The sequence below is a fragment of the Apostichopus japonicus genome, chromosome 5 (genome assembly GCF_037975245.1).
Source record: "Apostichopus japonicus isolate 1M-3 chromosome 5, ASM3797524v1, whole genome shotgun sequence".
NCBI classification, from domain to species: domain Eukaryota; kingdom Metazoa; phylum Echinodermata; class Holothuroidea; order Aspidochirotida; family Stichopodidae; genus Apostichopus; species Apostichopus japonicus.
Genome location: NC_092565.1, coordinates 5,787,597 through 5,807,740, shown reverse-complemented (window position 1 = coordinate 5,807,740; position 20,144 = coordinate 5,787,597). Strand labels below are relative to the sequence as shown.

General features: G+C 38.5%; 1 protein-coding gene across 1 annotated transcript in view; it reads right to left on the bottom strand.

Moving 5' to 3' along the window:
• The window catches only part of LOC139967439 (nucleoplasmin-like protein ANO39), a 55,984-nt gene that overhangs the window by 20,689 nt on the left and 15,151 nt on the right, over positions 1-20,144 (bottom strand). The window contains exons 8-9 of the mRNA XM_071971227.1: positions 14,603-14,687; positions 3,611-3,649 (exon numbers count right to left, since the gene is read on the bottom strand). Coding sequence (XP_071827328.1) covers positions 3,611-3,649; positions 14,603-14,687 — 124 coding nt within the window. The remainder of the gene's footprint in view (positions 1-3,610; positions 3,650-14,602; positions 14,688-20,144) is intronic.

Genomic DNA, 20,144 nt, shown 5'->3' with positions numbered 1-20,144 from the left:
CATATAGCTCAGGTATCTTCTAGCCTCTCTCTGTGTTTGCTTTGTTTAGCTTCCTTTTTTTTCCTCCTTTTTCGTTTTTCTCTTTCGCAGCAAGCGTGACCATTTGCTCTCTGACTAGAAGCAAAGTCAACAACAACAACATCAACACATTTTCGAGAAATGACAGTTAGTACTGCAGCAAAGTAAAAAAAAAAAACATTCCCAAAATGATTTATTTTCTAGATCACAGAGTTATTAGAAAAGAAAAGAAGGGAAAGAAATATGCTCGACTGGGAAGTTCACGGCATTGAAACTGGTCGATTCTAAAAGCCTCAATTTGACGATCGTGACAAATGATACGACGCAGAAGAGGACACCGGGGAGAAGCCTTTTTCTGTTTAATCCTCTGAGTCACACAGAAGACTTCTTGCAATCTAAGAAAACATGGTACACTCGAGGTAGGACTAAATTGTTTTCATCGACCCTTACAAAATGACACATTTTTCCGGCTCGTCAGGCGGACGGTAGCTACATCGTCCGGTGAGTAAGTGACGTTAATAATCAATCTCGCCAAGGACTTCTGCTTAATAGAACCTTTTTTTGTTGGCAACTGTTGATACCTGTTTTCTTAACCTGGGTGAGTCATTTAAATTGAGATTGTTGCAACAGGAGAAAAAAAAGAAGAAGTTTTGTCCATGAATCATCTCATCGGCATATCTTCGCGATGTTTGACCTCGTCTTTCTCAGAGTGCTTTTGCCCCTTGTTTTATTTCATTTTTTTTGCAAAACTTTCTCCCACAAAAGTCAAAGGGAATTTGTATCTTCATCGCTGACAAACAAACTACTTACCTCTTTCCATTGCCTACTTATGCCAAACTGAAGTGTCTCTCTATTTTTGGTATTCCCGCTGACGAATATCAACGATGGAGCAACAGGCAGCATCCGCTCTTCGATGCCGTACAAGGAGGAAACCCTTCTGGCTAAAATATCCCAAAACACTTCCGTGGTTATACATAATACAATCTACAGTTGCTATATCTCTGATGAAATATTTAAGCGTTTCGGCGATGTCTTTCTCTTCTTCGTTGACAATACAGTAAAGTGCGCTACAGAAGGCATCCATAGAGCTATGCGGCCTGCAACGTTTTTCTCTTACCTGATATGTAGGCAAAACTGAAACTATGTACGATATCCAAGGTGGTTGTCGTTAATAAGTTATTACGACTGACTAACAAAATATAGAACGTCCAACTGAAGTAAACTGTGCAGTAGATATTCTATTATATTGCTCAAGTTGCGGATGTATTATTTCATAGTGAGTTGCTGACGAGTTAATTTCAGTCACTGCAGGTATTCGGAGAGGATTTAGGATTTTAAAACAGAAGGGGTAATATGGCCCAGAGGTTGCTGAAGCCAACTCGGTCATTGTATGGAATCTGGGAACATCCTCTCCCTTCCACCCCCCACCCCCTCCCCATGAAAAATGAAATTTAGACATCAAATGGTGCATTGGTTAAGGCATATTTAGACCACAAATGGAGCATTGAAGGGTGTACAAGTGAAACCCTTTTTTACTTTTTGTGGAGGGGGGGATGTCATGATACCTGACACCCCCCCCCCATGAATCTGTGACCTTTTATCCTCAAAACATGATCTTGTTATTCTGTGTTAAATCTTGTTTATTGTACAGAGACCTGAGTATACATGTGTTATTTCAATTCAGTCATATATCTGTGATCACCATGCTTTAACTTAAAACCTGCCTCTCTGGCTCCATCTCCACAATGGGGGAGATACAAAAAAGAGAGAATAATGTTGTTCATGTTGTTGAACATTCTACTGACACAGATCTTTGCAGAAACACAAACTGTGGAAAACGAATGGCATAGCACTGCAAGCAGTCCGCAATAACAAGTCATCGACACCACCCTGGTATCACCCCGCCCCCCATTCCCCGCCCGCAGCCAGACAACGACGGCTCAGAGAGGGAGATCACTGACACTGCACAGGACAAGCCACGACTGTTTCTGCTGGTAGCATTCGACGACGTGATAGATGTCCAGGTAAACTCACTTAAGAGATGTGCAAAGACTACCTACAGCTGGCAACACCTGGCTGTGTTTACCTCCCACCCTTCTAAAGACTCCACCAAACTCTGCCGGGACCAAAGTCCGGCACGTGTGCACTTGTGCCATATCAGACCCGATTGGATTAGTAATGAGACGCCAAACACAGATCCACCTTCCGATCAGACAAACATCCATTCAAGATACAGGTACAAGTTACAGCTCTTTCAATCACAAGGGGGAACTGCCGTGTCCTCGAAAGAAATAATATTTAACCTATTTCAACATTTGATATCAAAAGGCAAGAGCCAGCTCACTTCCAACCACTGTAAACTAAACAATCTTTGCCTGGTGTAAGTATGTTAATTTGACTATCATTAATAACATCAGGTGATACTCACCTACATGGTAGATATGTCTATGCAATTAGAAATTTTGTAACATGACAATTTTAAAGATAATCAGTATCCGCCCTGAATTTTAACTAAATTGCTTAAAGTTTTCAGAAAGCACTACTTAACCAGGGGGGGGGGGGGTCTGATCGTCGAAATTACTCCCAGCCATTCATGAGTATAAAAACTAGACAATATCTCAGCATGGATAAATAAGTACTTTGACAGCTGCAGTAAAAATGCTATTTAAAATGGAATACAAAAGTTAACCAAATTTAAGCAGACTTTTTGCTCTGTAGGCAATTGTCTTAATACTGTACCTACATACTATACTAAATACTATACTTCATGTATACTAAACTTAAAATATACTATAGACAAGCAGGATAAGTCATAAATATACTGTACATGTTCATATTTACTGTACATCTTGGGCATCACAGTGGAGAGGTACATAGCTGAAACAACAGCTACGTAGCCATCCAATAACTGTGCTTGTCCTGGAATCGATGGTGTATCAATCTTGGAATGGTGTGCAGAATTGCTTTGCTGGGATCGTATGTGTCAGTAGGCCAACACAAGTAACACTAGAAGTGGTAGCATATATACATACTGCACTTGTTCAGTGTACAAAGTAAGGTTTTAGACTATGACCTCTGTTGCCCTCAAAATGAGTTTGACCTCTGCAGAAAGCACATGCACTTGCTACATATATATAGTTGATCCGCTGTGCACACAGACGACGATAAAGTTCATCAAAGTTTTATTTTTGGAGTTGTCTGGTTTCACAGGGATTTTAGCTGTTGACCTCTGTTGACCTCAAACGACCTTTGATCTCTCTTTCTACCCACTCACACGAATCCAAAAACATCAAGTACAGTATGGAAGTTCAAGTAAACTGTATTTCGAGCCAGTAATAATATATTTGTCAATCCAAAGTGTAACATATATATAGAATCACTTACACAGCCATACATAGATGTTGTATACACTGTGAGGCCATTACCAGCCAGCCACTGCAAAAGATTTCACTTCATCCTTGGGAGGGAGAGTAGAATCAAAAACAAAGAAAATTGTGCCAAACAACAATGTTCCCTGTCACTCAAACTTCGCATGCATCAAGTTTGTTATTGGTGAGAGCACTGGCAACCTCCTCTAAGATAAGAAACTAACCTTTGCCTCCTTCTTCGGTCCGGCTCCATTTACCTTGCTCTGTTAACAGAAAGAGAAAGAGAGATGGAACTAAATAAGCAGTGCTCAGCAATGTCACAGTTGTTAACAAAAGAAACTTGCATTCAATTTGTACACTCCCTTGACATTATAAACAGCACCATGCATGCAGCAAAACATGAGCTTCATCATGTTTGCGCAGCTTCACGTAGGTACACATGTATTTCATAACATCAACCAGAAAAATAATTCTGTCCTTGACAAAAAATCAAATGCCAAATTATTGTTTGCTCAGCTGTTGCCCATCAATGTTTACTTCATTCCTTATCTCCTTCCAAATCTCTCCCCTTCCCTACCCCTTTAAGACATCTTGTCCAATGTAACCCTTAGCTGACATTACTTAACATCCATCAAAATGACTCTTAAACCAACTAAACATATATATTCTATATATATTCACTTAAGTTACAGTACGTTAGTATTCATGACAAAGCCTGGCAGATAACCACAGTCAAGGTAATAATTGTAAAAACAAAATTGATAATTTAATCTCTTAATACATTTAGAGAATTAAAAATCAGGGTTTCATTGATAATTCCTCTTTTTGTGTCATTCAATGTGCAGTTTACTGTACACATTTGCCCATAAGAATCGACTGTAAGGTTGTTGAATAGAAAGCAATGAATAACTCATCAAAAGATACAATATTAAAGCAGCATATCCCTCTGAACATTTTAGGCAACATGTGACCAAAATGTCATACAGAGGGCGCTATTTCAGTATTCCCACAAACGATGACAAAATAGCTTTGTGAACCATGGTAAAGCAATTGCATAGGAATGGTAAAGCAAAAAGTACTTTTTTTTGTTTTGTTTTTAAATTCAAAACTGCATTTGTAACCATTTATTACATTTCATGTAAGTTGTTTTTGCTGGTAGAAAGATCTGATGTTGCCCTGTCATGCAAGTCTCATTACTTACACTTACATGTTTTGTCCATTTTCTGAGTGCTATAGTACTAGAAAAGCAAGATCTGGGTATTAAACATTTATCCCTTATATCAGCACCAAGTTACAAAGAAACTTAAAGCATTTCTTTCATGTAACTTCAGTGTATTAAAAGTGGAATCGGCAGAGGGAGACATTTCTCTTTCTTTTCTTATCGCTGCAATGTTCGAACCACATTTCTAGATTTTACTATAATTTTCTAAACTGATAAATATTCACAACCTGGCAGTAGCCAAAGATCTATCCTTGCTGCTAACAAATATAGATATGTTTGGTCATCAGCGTCGGTTTTGAATATTAATTTTTGTTAGAAACATGTCTTTTATTCTATAGAAATAATTAGTGACATGCAGTACTGTGTTGTAGGCCTCTCACATTTAGTAAATTCAATTCTTGGTTTTTAATATATATACTTTTCTCGTTTCAGAGCAGCGTTTGTCCGTTAAATGGCACTTCCATGGTACTGTAGGTTATTTGTCCCGACCTCATGTCTCTACCTTGGTTTTAATTGCTTCATTAGCAGACAGGGATTTCTTCTTAGAATACTTATAAGTGACAAAATAATGGAACTCTAAGAATACAGTAAATATAACTCCATAATTGAAATGCAAGTGAGTGTTCAGTTCTATTTTGAAAAAACGTTTATCACCGGCATCTTGGTCTTTCATTGGAATGTCATATTTAGGTCATCTGTCAGACGGTAAACACTTGTTCCAAAAAACCTATTTCGAGAAGCGAAGTCTAATTCGGTTTTGTTATCAAAGATATTCTAACCGATACAAGCCCATTAAAGATAATTAAGATAGTATTGGAGATGAACTTGCTGGAGGCACCATTTGATTTGAGCAAACATTGCCTTAATTAACAACAAAACAAGTTCCTACCTAAATGACTGTTGTGAGGTACTTAGACCAGCAGAAAAACTACATTGGCACCGTCGTGTCTAGACGGACTGGAGCCAGCGGGGTGTATTAACGAACAAGAGGTTCTATTAAAATTGTGAAATTACCCAATGGAAAAAAAAAAATGGCAATTGTGATGGTGGGTAGTTGACATGGGAGAAACCTGGGACTTTACCGATCATTAGTACCTGACCCTACAAGAGCTCTCCATATTGACCCCTATACTGACCCCATACTGACCCCTGATTCAATAGCAAGCAACATCTTTAAGTAGCTGGCCATGCTTGCACCATACAGTACATATAACCTCTGCATGGACAGTGTTAGTGTCACACATAGACTGTAACTATATACTATAAGGCGTGTGCAGACGTCCCAATTTCTGTCAGAGACATTCCCCGAAATTTTGTGTAACCCATCCCTGTATTAAAGATATCCCCCAAAAAATGTTTCCCGATTTTACTTACAGTACTACTGTCCCATGAAAATCACAAATTTTTTACCTATACCTGTTTGGCCTTCCGCTTGCCTCTGCTCGTAGAAATAAACTTTGACAGAGAGGTTGTTAAATACATCTGTCAACTACTGTATAAACTAAAGGCACCCCTCCAGATCCTGTCAATAATTCAAACGGGGGAAAAAATCTGTCTGCACTTAGTGATAAATAATGGCACTTCCAGTTACTGTACCTTCAAGGTTTTTGGCAATGGATTTTTTATCTTGGGCGAAATACTCGTTTCTGGATTTAGAGGTTTTCTTAAACTATGAAATCTTACCGTCGATCATCATCGAAACGTAGAACCACCCAAGCTGCCACCCCACATTATATGTACAGTAGGCCTACATTGAGGGGTCAACATCAATACTGTGTCCCCGAATGTGCTGAGAAAATATGGTCACCTTATTACACTGGCCACCTGACCCTACTACACATACAGTTCTGCGGTTCCATATAAAGCTCCGTATTGGCCCGAATTCAATTTCAAGCAAGCAACATCTTAAAGTCACTACAGACATCTACAGTAGCCACAATTTGCTCCATATTCTATACATTTGTTGAGTGTGATAACCTCATTAACAATATGTTGAACGTTTTGCAAAAAAGCCCCTTTCGTTTCCAAGATATTCACATAGAAGTTTTGATAAACCTGGGAAACTCATTAAATATGTGCAAACTATGAGGTGGAGTGTTGCTTCCATCAAAATGTTAGCCCTTAATAAGTTACCCCCTAATTGCAAGCCCATATGTAACATTTGATTAATGTGATGTTCCTCTTTTCAATGAAGACGATAAAAATATCTCAATAAGTTGCCTTAAGCCACAAAACCTGTGTTCAGTGTCCTTGAAATGAAGGTTGTAAAAACGAAAGGAATAACAAAACAGAAAATTAGGCAGTTGCTCCCTTTACATCATCAATACTGTGCATAATTAGCTAAACGTTTATTATTCATGAATAAACTAGATTTATGACAAGACTTGTAAAATGGTCAATCTTTGATGGATTTTGATGGGACTTGCAGCTACTGTATTTTCATGATTTCTAATGCCTATTAGAGTTTTTATCACAATGTGGTTCATAGGTGGCGGTAGACCTTTACAAGTAATGTACTGTACGTAGCTTCTGTGATCGCAGCATATCGCTCAACGACAGCACCTTCTTCGTCTGTGTTCCTTTTGCTTCCATCATGAAGTAAAACCGACGATGAAGTAAAGCACACAGAATGTGAATGAACCATATAAATTTGTTTGCAGGGGAGAGTTTACTCTTTTACCTCTGTGGACCTTTGATCCCCAACAAGAAAACAATTTATTTCTTCAGTGAATGTATGTTAAACCAGGACAACAGCCATACACGGGTTATGTAGAGCAGGTAAAGTCCATGTCATGTTTACACAAGGTCTTCAGACATTTGACCAACTGCTGACCCCCAAGTGACCCACTGGCATAAACCCCAAGTCAGTAAACTAATATTTGTATGAGATGTTGAAAATCACACATCAAGTTTTACAGGATATTGTAGAGATAAATGGTTGTGTGTGCTTTAATAGTTTTCAAAACAATTAATTATCACTAGTACAGTATATACATGATTCAGATAAATGATAATTTTGTGTCTTGAGTATAATTTGTTAAAGATGAGACTCAAAGAACTGAATTTTAACTATCAGCTCTAATTATTAGTTTACTTTGGCATATATGGGCACAAATCATGAGATTCAATGCAAGGTGCGGCATTATCGAAGGTTCACCTTGGGTTAAATTTGTCACTTCCAGGTGGTACCTACCCTCGATGTTTTAAAGAAAAGGTGAAGCATCTGGACACATTATTCTCTCGTAAATTGAGTCCATCAAGCTCGTAACGGTTTGCAGACCAAATGAAACATGACAATTTAAATCAATTTGCAGGACACAAATTCGCTGAATTAGAATAAAAGTTTAAATCATAACTACTCGTTGATTTCAGGCAAATGACAACTTACATGGTTCCAACCATGCACACAGACCTCTTGAGCTGAGGTCGCACACTGTAGGACCGTATCAAATGATTGGTAACTACCGTATGGCTGAGACAAACTTTAAACCCAAATACACAGCTTTAAGAACAAATAGGAAGTGATAATAGATTTGAAGGTCAATAATTATGACTTTTAATCTGAAAATCTCAGCTGTTTACACCATGGAGTAAATTTATGGATTTAAAGTTGAAAGTCTGTATTTTAGGAAACCCCAAAATAACTATGATGAACACCTATACATTATAATCCGTGACTTCTTCTTACAGTACTGTACTGTTTGAATTTTCCCGAAACGCTCTAGAAAAGATAAACAATTAATCTAATTTTGTATCTTAATCAGCGTAAACAATGAGATGATGGCTCTTTGTTCAGCCATGCACCAATGGAATTTGCAAAATATTTGATCACATCAGATATTAACAATTATAAAGCTAGCTTTAAAGGGACATTCCCTTTGTAGAATTAGAAATTCAGTGACAGGAATAGGCTGGACAATGGACATTTCTTGCAGTGTAGTGATCATGCTTGCACAATGCTCTTCCTTAATTGATGATCCCCACCAATTCTCATATTTATGTGAATTTACCTTCCCACCTCCTTGCCCCCCACCCCCTCCATCTGGGAGTTAAAAAAGATCAAGATCTACCCTTGCATTCTCAATGTAAACAAGGCCAATATTTCCCACATGTCCATGGGAACAGCATATAAAGAAACTTCAACTCCCCTGGCCGTCAATTATACAGTGCATGTTGCTTAAACATGTGACAAAAGCAAATGAAAATGCCACAATAGCATAAAAAGCAATCAAAGTTAAAATATGACAAGACAAGCACTTTTCTTTTTCCAAGTTTGAAATCCTATCAACCCTTGCATAATCAGTGACTATTATGATGATGAAGTCCATCCACAGTGGCAATGTGCAACCCTAACTCCTGTGAATGAACTTTACACCACAGAATTAACCAATCATATCATTTCATAGTTGTAGTACCTGGGCAATTCATCATATATTTTGTCAGCCCCAGATTAGATCACCACGGCTGTCAGGAGCCACAAGTTGTCACCGCATACTGTATCCCACACAGGGGCCATAAAGTAATTTAAGCATGTTTAAAGAAGCAGAAGTTGAGAAGACTATTTTGCTAGCCATTAACCCTAACTGCTAGTTGCCAGGATGTTGTGTCAATGTTTCAAGTACCCTGTTGTCACAACTAAGATTAATGTAGGCCAGTGGTAAATAAGACCTGTGCTTGGACTATCAAACCTTCCCCCCCATTGATTAAATTGATTGATGGGTCTTGCTGATGGGCCAGAGATAGTAGATTAAAGAAAGAAGAAGAAAAAAACCCCCAAGAAAACAAAGGCATTGACCACAAATTCACTGATTACTGATATTAACAATATAAGTATATATCTTTATACAATCATTTCAGATTTCCAGGCTAGTCCTAACACAAACTGCCAGCAGAACCCCACATTGAACTTAATAAAACCAGAACCTGTGTGAGCTACAGTAGTTCACATCTCCTTGCATTTCCATGATTTCCAGTGACATACATGGACAATGTGTACAGTATTTATGTCTTCCAACACAATCATGAATCGTACAGTATCTACAGTAGCTGCTAGTGGTTACCCATGATAGGGCCCACTCTTGTGCCTCAGGTCCCAACAACGGGTAAAATCTTTCATAAACTCCCAATTACATGTCGCTTGCCACATTGATGAATACTCAGTTTACATTACATATTCCTCTCAGGCCCCTGCCCCATCCCACCCCCTTCACCCCCATCACACCCCCTTCACCCCCATCACACCCCCTTCAACCTCCCAAGTTTCCATCATGTGTCCATGGTTGGACAGCACCTGGACAGTATAGTTGGTACTGTAGCTGAGCATAGGATTCGTAACCTCAAGGACGTGATTTTCACTACCGGTTTAGCCAATAATTTCTGAAAATCCTCAAAATCAAGTTTTGAGAAAAATTAGTAACTTTTGCCTGGGTGTATTGATGTAGAAAAATTTAGGCGCATCCACTACAATCTACCTACACTTTGGATTTGAACTGCCTATAGGGCATAGATGGCCTACTTACCTACTTGTGGGTTTCCAACTATACAGTTATAGTCAGTGTTCAAGTCTTCCCATGCAGTCTACAAACTAATGTACAGTAATCTTTGAATTTACAGTACTTACATGTGACGGCAGAGGAATCCTTTTAATAACTTAAAATGATTCAGCTCTATGGGTTTGCCAATACTGCATAATTTAAGGTCTGACATTCAGACAACCAGCTGATCGGAAAAGACTACCTCCCCCCCCTCCCCTTAACCTTTACAACTTAAAGAGAGATACTTCTTGCTAAGCTCCAATTTAACTTCTGAGAATAAGAGGAAATGAAGACAGTGACATAAAATGTGCCAACGTTCCTCAATTAAAAATGGTCTCTTAAGTTCAGATTATGCAAGTTGTCCACAAAAGAGCTAGGGCCACAGTTCAGTAGCTTAAAAGAGTCCCATGTTAATACTTCCATGGATTAGAAAAAATTTAACTTATGAACATCATCAATAAAATAATATTAAAAAAAAAAAAAAAACAGACACTAGACAGCTTTAAAAGGCATAAAAAAATTCCTAATGATTTGGATCCTTTGTTGGTTTCGTTAATCCTCAAGGTCACCTTTCTACGACCCCTGCGGCGGTCAGTGACTCTTGTAGACCAACTTTCCGGTTCTGATAAAGAGTACGAAGCCGACCAACCTTTTCAACTTGCTACAATTCTCAATTTTCCCTTTTGTGAAATTTTAATAGGGGTTCCAGTTACCCTGTTTGATCAGCAGGGCCTTACATGTACTGCAAAATCTCTTTCATGCTCGGAATTTCGCACCTTTTGTGTGAACGGATAAGAAAGAGCGCATACCCCGAGGCTCCCAGAGAACAATAAATCGTGGCGGTTTTTATGGGTTTATATGAAAATAGGATTGACTTGGAAAGCATCATGTTTTGGTAAGTATGAAAGAATTAAACTGACTCCATAGTGGTAAATCCATCACCTCAGAGTTCTATATTGTAACTGGTATGTAGTACCTGGTTCCATAATATTCCACATGAATACTGTCTCAGATCTCCACTGAAAGGGCTTTTGTCTTTCAGAATGGGGGCTACCATATTACAATGATGGGCGATCCACCCACACCCACACAGAGAGAAAAGAAAAGGGAAAGACACAATACTCCATACATACAGTAGCTACTGCAGACACGTGCAGTACTTATGGCACAATGAGCCATGTGTTTGTAATATTCAGTATCGTCAAAAGCGATGGAATCATATGACTCAAAAGTACAGAATGTTAAACCAGTTGTGGTAAGAAAAAAAATGGGGCCTAAGTTCATTGTTAACGATCCTCCATTCAGCTGGCACTACACTGACAGGATGAAAGCATATACCAGTTTTATACTAACTGAACATTAAGACAACAAATTGGCGACACATATCCCAGTCTGGACCAGACACTCGTTAGATTTAACCAAACTTGTCATGATTACCATAATAATTGATAAAATGATCTAATCGTTCCCTAATAAGATCAACACTCAGGACTCTCAAACAAAAATCTTAACTTCCTACAGCACTGAATATGGCTAAAGTTCATTTCTATTTCTCTCTCTGTAGGTAAACTTTGAATCGGAATTTCTGACAAATAAAAGATGATGATTGTGAAAACAGGAAGCAATAACACCACATAACAGTGGAAGCATAATACAAGCACTGACAATAATTTCACTTGCATACATGAACAGGAAACAAATGATTCTGTCCCACAAAGTCACATCACATGTTTAATGACATTCAATTTCCATCGGGACTCAACTTTAAAGAACAACAGTGCATTCGTGACAATCGCCGGCCTTAGTGACAGCATAACGGATTAACCAGGTCTGGTGATTCCGATAAATGACTGTCAGACTGTTTAAGACTATATAGAGGGCGCTCTTACAAAATTACCTTTCATCAACCCCGCTGTGCAGACTATGTACACAGTAGGACTACTGTACTGTACAGTGTACGTTGCTAAGCACTGTACTATATAGAGTACACCCTCCATTTGGCCTACATTTTCTTGACTTTCAGGTAGATTGCTAAAGGTTACCATAGAAACAAAATAACAATACAACATGTTCCTGCGATAAACTTTTGACCCGCTTGATTGTTCTTGTCATCTGCGGTACTCGGTATTGAATGGAGGTACTCAAAGATCTCAGTTGACTCTGCGAAAGACACACAACTGGCTCATACATTTTAAACTTCATCAAACACATTCGGGAGAGATATTGACATGTGTCTGATCATGCCTGAGGAGTGTGGCTAAATTCTGAGAGGCTTTAAAGCTACTGCCTTACTGATTCCAGCAAATTAACGGACCTACCGAGACAGGGCATGCTAACAGTAGGTGTCACGTACATTCACGGGGAACTGAGGCATTCCAAAGGTACGGTATTCCTTTGACATCATTGCACACAGCTGGAGCTGTTTAATTCTATAAGAAATCTCAATTTCAAGGGTTGCCTTTTCCGGTTGACTGAACAGCAATTCTTCAACAAACTGATTGCCTCAACGATACGAATGTTATGAAAGCTCTGACAGAATTCATTCAATAGGTAACGTAGGAGAGTTCAAACCAGCCAGGAATTATGGCGTCACAAAAGAACATCACAAAGCATTGTACAGATATGAGTCCGGTCCATGGTACTACAGGCACACGTGGTGAAGATGACATGTACAGCACAGAGGAATCCAGAATCCTGTTTGGTCCCAGGGCCCCCCCCCCCCTTTTCTGAGTATTTTCTATTTCACCATGTAAATTATTATGCACATTGTGAAAATACACTTTTCTTTAGCTCACATTTTCCAGGGCCTCCTCCATAATTTCCCACTGACCCAAGTTGACCCCATTAACAAGTTCACACATTGATTGATACTTATAACTCACCCCTTCCATTACGGACAAAAACCCACAAATCACACACTTCATATGAACCTGTAGGCAAATTCCCCCTCCCCCCCCCAAAAAAAATTGCAAGTTCTTTCTCAAAGAATCAGCAAATTCAAATTTATTCGCAAAATGAGCTAATTAGAATTAAAAATATACCGTAGAAACATTTATTGACCAGATGAGCACATCTGATTTATGGAAATATTTCTACGTTTAATTCAATCTCTGAAAGAAAACTTGACTCTACTAGTCCAGTTAATAAATTGCTAAGAGAATTTTTGTATCAAAAATTGCAAATTTTTAAATATCAATGCAACAAACTGCTTTTCTCAAGTCCATCCGTCCGGAAACCTGCAATTTTTTACATTTATTCGTTACCAAGTCCCTGAATTATCGACGTGCAAGACATCCTGCAAAATAGAGCATATCATGACCTGCAAATACCCTGGGACGGCCAAAATTAACAACCTCTCCATCAAATCTGAACTTCAAACTTGATTGCTGTGTTTTCTCGAAATTTGCAGACTAAAATTTCCTGTGATTCCTTTTGTCCTTAATAAATTTGAAAACTTATTTGATCATGAATACCACAAAAACTAATAATCACTGAAAAAAAGTTAAATATTAACCCTAAAAATAAACAACTGTAAATTTTACTCTCTTTCGATTATGTGAGTCAGACAGTGTCTAAAGGGATAAGCTAGTACAGTAAATCAGTAGCTTATGAAATCATACTGCACACTCTTATGAACAAAGACTCAAAGTGGAGTTTTTTTTAATTTATGAATTTTAGAAAAGCTTCATAAGTGTTAGTACAGTCCCTAAAGTAAGGTTCAGGGTTTCATCACCAACATGTAACAACAAATAACATTTTATTCCTCCGTTTCACTTCAGAGATCTTTCTGTCAAGTTCAAAAATGAAACAACTTTATGGATTTTTTCAATTTAGTGTATGTGCGTCATTCCAAATTCTGACAATGTTTTAACACAATTGCTACTCTTTTCAACTATAGGATAGGGTGTAACCACACAGCAATGCAACACCCTATATATGCTATCTTTCAAAATGCCTCAAAAGTGCATCTCAAAGACAGAGAGAGGGCTTTGTAAAGCTTTCGTTCAGAAAATATGGGACAGGAAAAAGCCACCACACCTGTACTGTATATGGAGTGATTCACAAACTTGTACCAATTTATGCCAAGTTTCAAATGCAATGGACTGATGTCTACAGGAATGTACAGCACCACATGTGACTGAACTCATAAAAATGATTCTAATGACCTCAATTGACCTCTGTTCTTCATAATTTACATAGAAAACCTATCAATTCTCCAACTAATCCAAACCCTGTCGGAGAATAATTTCAATAGTCATCAGAGAAACACAACTTGCTGTAGCAACTAGCAACTACAGTAAACTTCATCTTCAGGAGAAACGGGCTGTGCATAACCTCCTACCCGGACGACCACAATGTTAACCGCCCACAGCTACAGTAGACCTGCTGGTGGGGTGTTCAGGGGTTCTAAAGGGGGTACCAATGGGGGTAGGGGGAAGGTTGCATTATGGAAGACTTACCCCTTTCTTCTGTTGTGGAGTCTTCTTCTGGTCCTTCTCTTCGTCATCCTCTTCATCTTCTTCGTCGCTCTCGTCTTCCTCATCGCTGGGGAAGAAAAAGTGGAGCACGAGTAATTATGGGACCTGTTACCAGTAGACAGCTGCTTTACGTATAGGCACAAATACAGCGGGGAGGTGCTTAAAATGCCCTTGAAATGTGTGTTGAAAATGAATGACCACATTTTATGGCTTTTCTACAGTACAAGCTTAAACCACTCTTGGAGACTGGATAAAATATTGACAAATTACAATCCCAATAACTTGCTAGAAAGGTGACTGTACAGTACTGTACATACTCGTTCTTTCTTCGTCAACCAACCACCAGATTCCAACTCCGTCATACCCCTCCTGCCAACCAATCCACCCTTCCTCCCTTGTTAAAAATATCCCACAAAGGGATGTGACGCCATTTTTGCATCAGCTCTAGCCTCTTGTGTTCATTCAAGTTCCAATTTGAATGAGGATTTTCAAGAAATTTTAATATCCTCATTGATATGCTTACAAACATAATTTTCAGGCAAGTAAATGAACAACGGAAAAGTGATTGCGAAATTATCGACGATGGAAAAAAAGAGTGCTGGGCTTGTAACCCGGAGGTTGCTGGATTCGAAGCATACTGTAGCACATAAATTTCTTTACTCCTTGTCATATTTTTTCTTCTGCACCTGACACATAACCGTACAGGTAACAGCATTTAAAACAAATGAAATAATCTGCCATGGGTACTTTTACACATCACCTTCAACCAAACTTTTGATTGCGTCTGTCACAGCATTACCGACGCATCTTGGGTTTTGTACTTGGTAGAAATTGCGTCTCTTACCAGTGACCCTAAAAGCACTTAAGATATGTACTTTCAATAAAACAGTCGCATGGGGTTTAGTCTGGTTCTGGGATCACAGTCTCCAAAATGGATCTTACATTTGACATTCATACATCTCGTTCAACACAGTAGCATCCACACTTTATATCAATCTAATCACTGTTAGTAAACTGCTTTATAATTACATCATTTGTCAAAGTGAAAGAAGATTTCAACAAGAAATGAGATGGAAAGATGAGTTAATGAGTAGTAACCACTGGTACCTTGAGTACTAACCAAAACAGGATAAGAAAAAAATGTGAGTACAATGAATTCAAAACAAAACGAGTCATCGTTTTATATCGGAGACTTCGGTGACTGTCAGAAATTCATTTGAACCGTGACAAATTACCACAGCTGACGGTTCGCATTATTTCTAGTTCACTCAACTTATTGGGTCAAAATCACCCCCTGAACTGTCGACAACCCTGTTTTCCGATAAACGTTTCACTTGAGTCACTTTCAGTATTCCAACACAAACGGCAGAGGATTTATGTCAAAGTTGCCAGGAAGAGACACAAAATCATGGGAGAACTTTTTCTTTTTTTTTTCTGTCGACGAGACAAACTTTGGTCAGCTAGCCAAAAAGAACAAAAATTTACCTCTGTCAACACTACAACAATTTCTGGCCACAATTCTCTAGTTACAGACCGTGGTCTCCGGAGAGAGCGATCCCAAACCGCGGGCAACGGCTTCAGAATATTCAATATCTGGTATCCACTTACCCGTGCAGCTCCCATGTGGCATACTAAGCCTTGGTGCACTCCTTCAAATTATTCTAACTTTATTCTCTTATCGTCATAAATCGATAGAATGACTTGGTAACGCAATCAGTTTTTGAAACTCAATCATGCTGTAAACCTTCTCTTATACTTGTCAGGTGTTTCCATTAATGGTGGCTAAAAGATGCGCAAAGTGGGCCTTTATTACTCGGCAAGAAAATCAATCTATTGATTGCAATAAAACAGACAAAAAACAAGTGCTTTCAGGAAGGCTTTGGGTTGGTGTAATCTTCAAATTTGATAACGCAGTAATACAATAACAGAGACGGGAGGGAGATAGATAAAAAAATATAAAACCAATTAACCAAAACAAAAAAAAACACATTAGGATTAACACTGCCCTTGAAATTACTTCGATGGGTGACACATGCCTTTTCAAGGAAAGTCGAGTGACACTTAGTCATAAATAAAGTTCATTATTTATGCACCAGTAAACATGATTAATATTTTTATTCCCTTCACCCCCCCCCCCCCCCCTCATTAGAGTGATTTCAGTATGTTCCATAATGAGAGTGTGTACACACGTAAAGTAATAAGGACTTGATTCTTGTATGTAAATGCTCCTTTGTTAGGCAACATCAATATACCTTGTTTAACATTGTATTCGTTTGAAAAATCAATGTTCACTCTGCATCTGATGACACTCACTAAATCGAGGAATCATTTAGTCTTCATATTTTGTGTAGCAGATATATGAAGGCTGTGAACTTGTGTGTCTCTTACAAAATACTACATGGTTCCTGTGTTATGAGAATCGTCATGTATTACATGTATTACACAGCCATTTTGCATAGCAATTTGCCATGCGAGACTGGATTAATCATTCCCTGCATAAATGGTTTAAATGTGAGGCATATTTTATATGTGTGGGCCATTGCATACTGCAGCAGAAGCGGATGAAAATAATTGATTTATGTAAGAATAAACGGACTATGGTAAAATTGACTGGGATATCATAAACATTTCAAAAGACCGATGAAAGTTTATGGTTAGAACGGGATAGGGATACTGTGCTACTTAACACATCTCAGCAAAGGGTACAGTGTCAGATAATCTCTGCAGTCTTTTGATCTACTGAAGTAAGTAATAACATTGAAATCAGTCACTCCAGTTTAAAAAGACAAAAATATTAGCCTCTGGTACAGGAAGGAGGCACTTGACATAAATCAGTAAATTCGTAAACTGGCTGTATTTTCTTGAACTTCTATTTTCCCTTCATGCAGTCAAGAGAACAAAAAATGTATTCTGACTATTGTTTTACACGAAAGATGTAGGCTCAAATTGAGGTACCAGTTACAATTATGCCCCTAAATACCATCTATCGCAAACTGCAACGACTCCTGTGACCCTTTAATAAAACTGCCATAGGTGCCCTCCTAATTAACTCAGTGATTAAACTTCATTATCTGACTAAATCAGGGCTCAAAATTGTCCCAAACTATAGCAATATTTGCAGCAGAAAAACAGGTACAGTATTATGCAGGTACAGGAAAGGTTATATTCTCGGCCTACAGGACTATGCTCTCATGTACTGTTCCCGTTTTCATAATTAGTATTTTTCTTGTGGCAAATGTGTTCTGCTTTCCTCCCAGGTGATATGTTTAGTTGACCTCTTTTGTCTTGTGTCCTCTGTTAATACTACGGAGATCTAATGTCTTGGACAATAGCTCTAAGGCTGCATAACCATTCAAGACTTCCCAAAGGTCGGAGGTCCAGGGGAGTCGGGTTGTGGTAAGTCGGGCAATGTAGCAACAAGCTTTCAGAGATGAGGCAGTCACTACTGTCCACAGGTGTTTATTATAAAGAGTTCAAAAACTCATTTCATATCACTGCTAAAAGACAACACATCTCTACAACATCTCTCACAACTACTGGATAGGCCTGCTTCAAAATATTCTTCAGTGATAACTATAATTATTGAAGTTGAAACATTACAAGTTCAAAAACCAAAAAAATGTTTCTTTCTCGAGCTACATGAGCATGTTTGTTGGAGATTTGACATGCAGCCAAACGATTCGTTAAGTTCTTGTATTTTTTTTTATCCCCCCCCACTGCTCTCTGTAAAAAGGGAATTAAATAGGAAATAAATCTACAGTTTCACAATCTTCAGGATGTTAAGGATTGCATTCTCCCGCACGTCCATCCCGGAGGGCCAAATACATTAACGATAACATCATCATCATCGTCACCCCTGGATGATGGAGAAGGTGACTGAGCTTTCGCTTCTTCTTCTTCTCCTTTCCTGCAGGAGATGCTACATTACCCAAGATCAGCTTACCAGCAGCAGCAACACACATCCTACTTTACAAAGTACAGTAAATTCCAATTAAAGAAGCATCTTGTGTTCAGCCACTAATCTCGGCAAACCTAGATGAAAAGTCTCGCAGCCAGCCCTATGCCACATATTGATCTCTGAATTGCAGAGTAAATATAGCTGTGACATGACACACAACAGTCTATTCGTCGATAATCCAGCAGCATAAAAAAGATTAAAAAAATTACGTCGTAGAACGTATCAGTACCACGTATGGATGCTTCCTACCAAAGTTCTCGGATACACTCGACTTAACTTTTATTAAACTTGCGATCATCTCTTAAGCTGAATAAGTCTCATAAGCTGAATTTAGTTTAAATACTACTTCACATCCTGATATTTTTTTTGTTAGTCTTATCATTTTTGTTTTCTTTCCTTTTACTCTTTCCTCCCCCGTTTGGTACCAGCCGATCCCCTGTTTAATATTATTAAACATTTTAAATTCCTTCCCAGGTACTAAAATGAATATATTCCACCTCTCTGTATGATGCTCGCTGGAGAGTTGTTACATCAGACAGAATTGTCCGGGATTCCAAGTAACATATCTAGAATCAGCAGGTGCAAGGGTATGAGTTACAAGGGCACGAGTCCACCGGTCAGAAGCTCTTGTCCAACGACATTAGATCGCCGAGTATCAACAGAGGACACAAGGCAAAAGAGATCAACTAAAAATATCACCTGGGAGGAAAGCAGAACACATTTGGCACGAGACACAAAATAAGTAAATAACTATGGTAACTAAAAAAACAAAACAGAAACAAGCGGGGAAATAAAAATCAAGGGTTTGGTTGAAGCTCTCAACTTCTTCCCTGACAGAAAGTAGCTCTAATATTTGAGCAGAAAGATGAAGTAGTGAGTGGTTTGACATTTTGGAGCAAACTCTTTGGCACCAGGTACCTGGTAAAAATGTTCTTCTATGATGCCTAGGGAAACCATTTCTAAAACAAACCAAAAAGACCTAGTGATAAGAGTCTCGCAATCACAACTGACAGGTGGATGGAATAAATTTCGTTGAAATATGCAAGCGATACGTTCAATGCCTCACAGCCAGATGCATATCACAATTAGCAGATGGGTCACAAAATATCTCTCGATTCTTTCTGACTACTACGATTGAAGCTGAGAGTATGGAAAGATCAGGATCGTCGAAGAAGAAGAAAAGAAAGAAACAGACAGTGAACAGCATTAGCGATGCCCTTACCCAGATCTTGTCAGAGAGGACACTTTCTTAAAAAACTACGAACAAGACGGCATATGAAGTTCTGAATGTTGCAGCTGCTTGCACTTATTTGAATTTACATATCCAGTATGAGATTCATCCCAGCTTTACATTTAGAGTTTTCAGAGCTTTCAAAGTTTTCACACGAATGTCCTTTGACTTTAAATGACCTTTGACTTGCACCAAACAAAATACGGTTCTTGCAAAGGAAAGGAAAGAACTACAGTATATCCTACTTATGAAGTTCATCTAAGATTTTTTTGGGGGAATCACACTGTTTTCAAAGATTTTCCGAATTTGACCTACCTTGACCCTAAATGACCTTT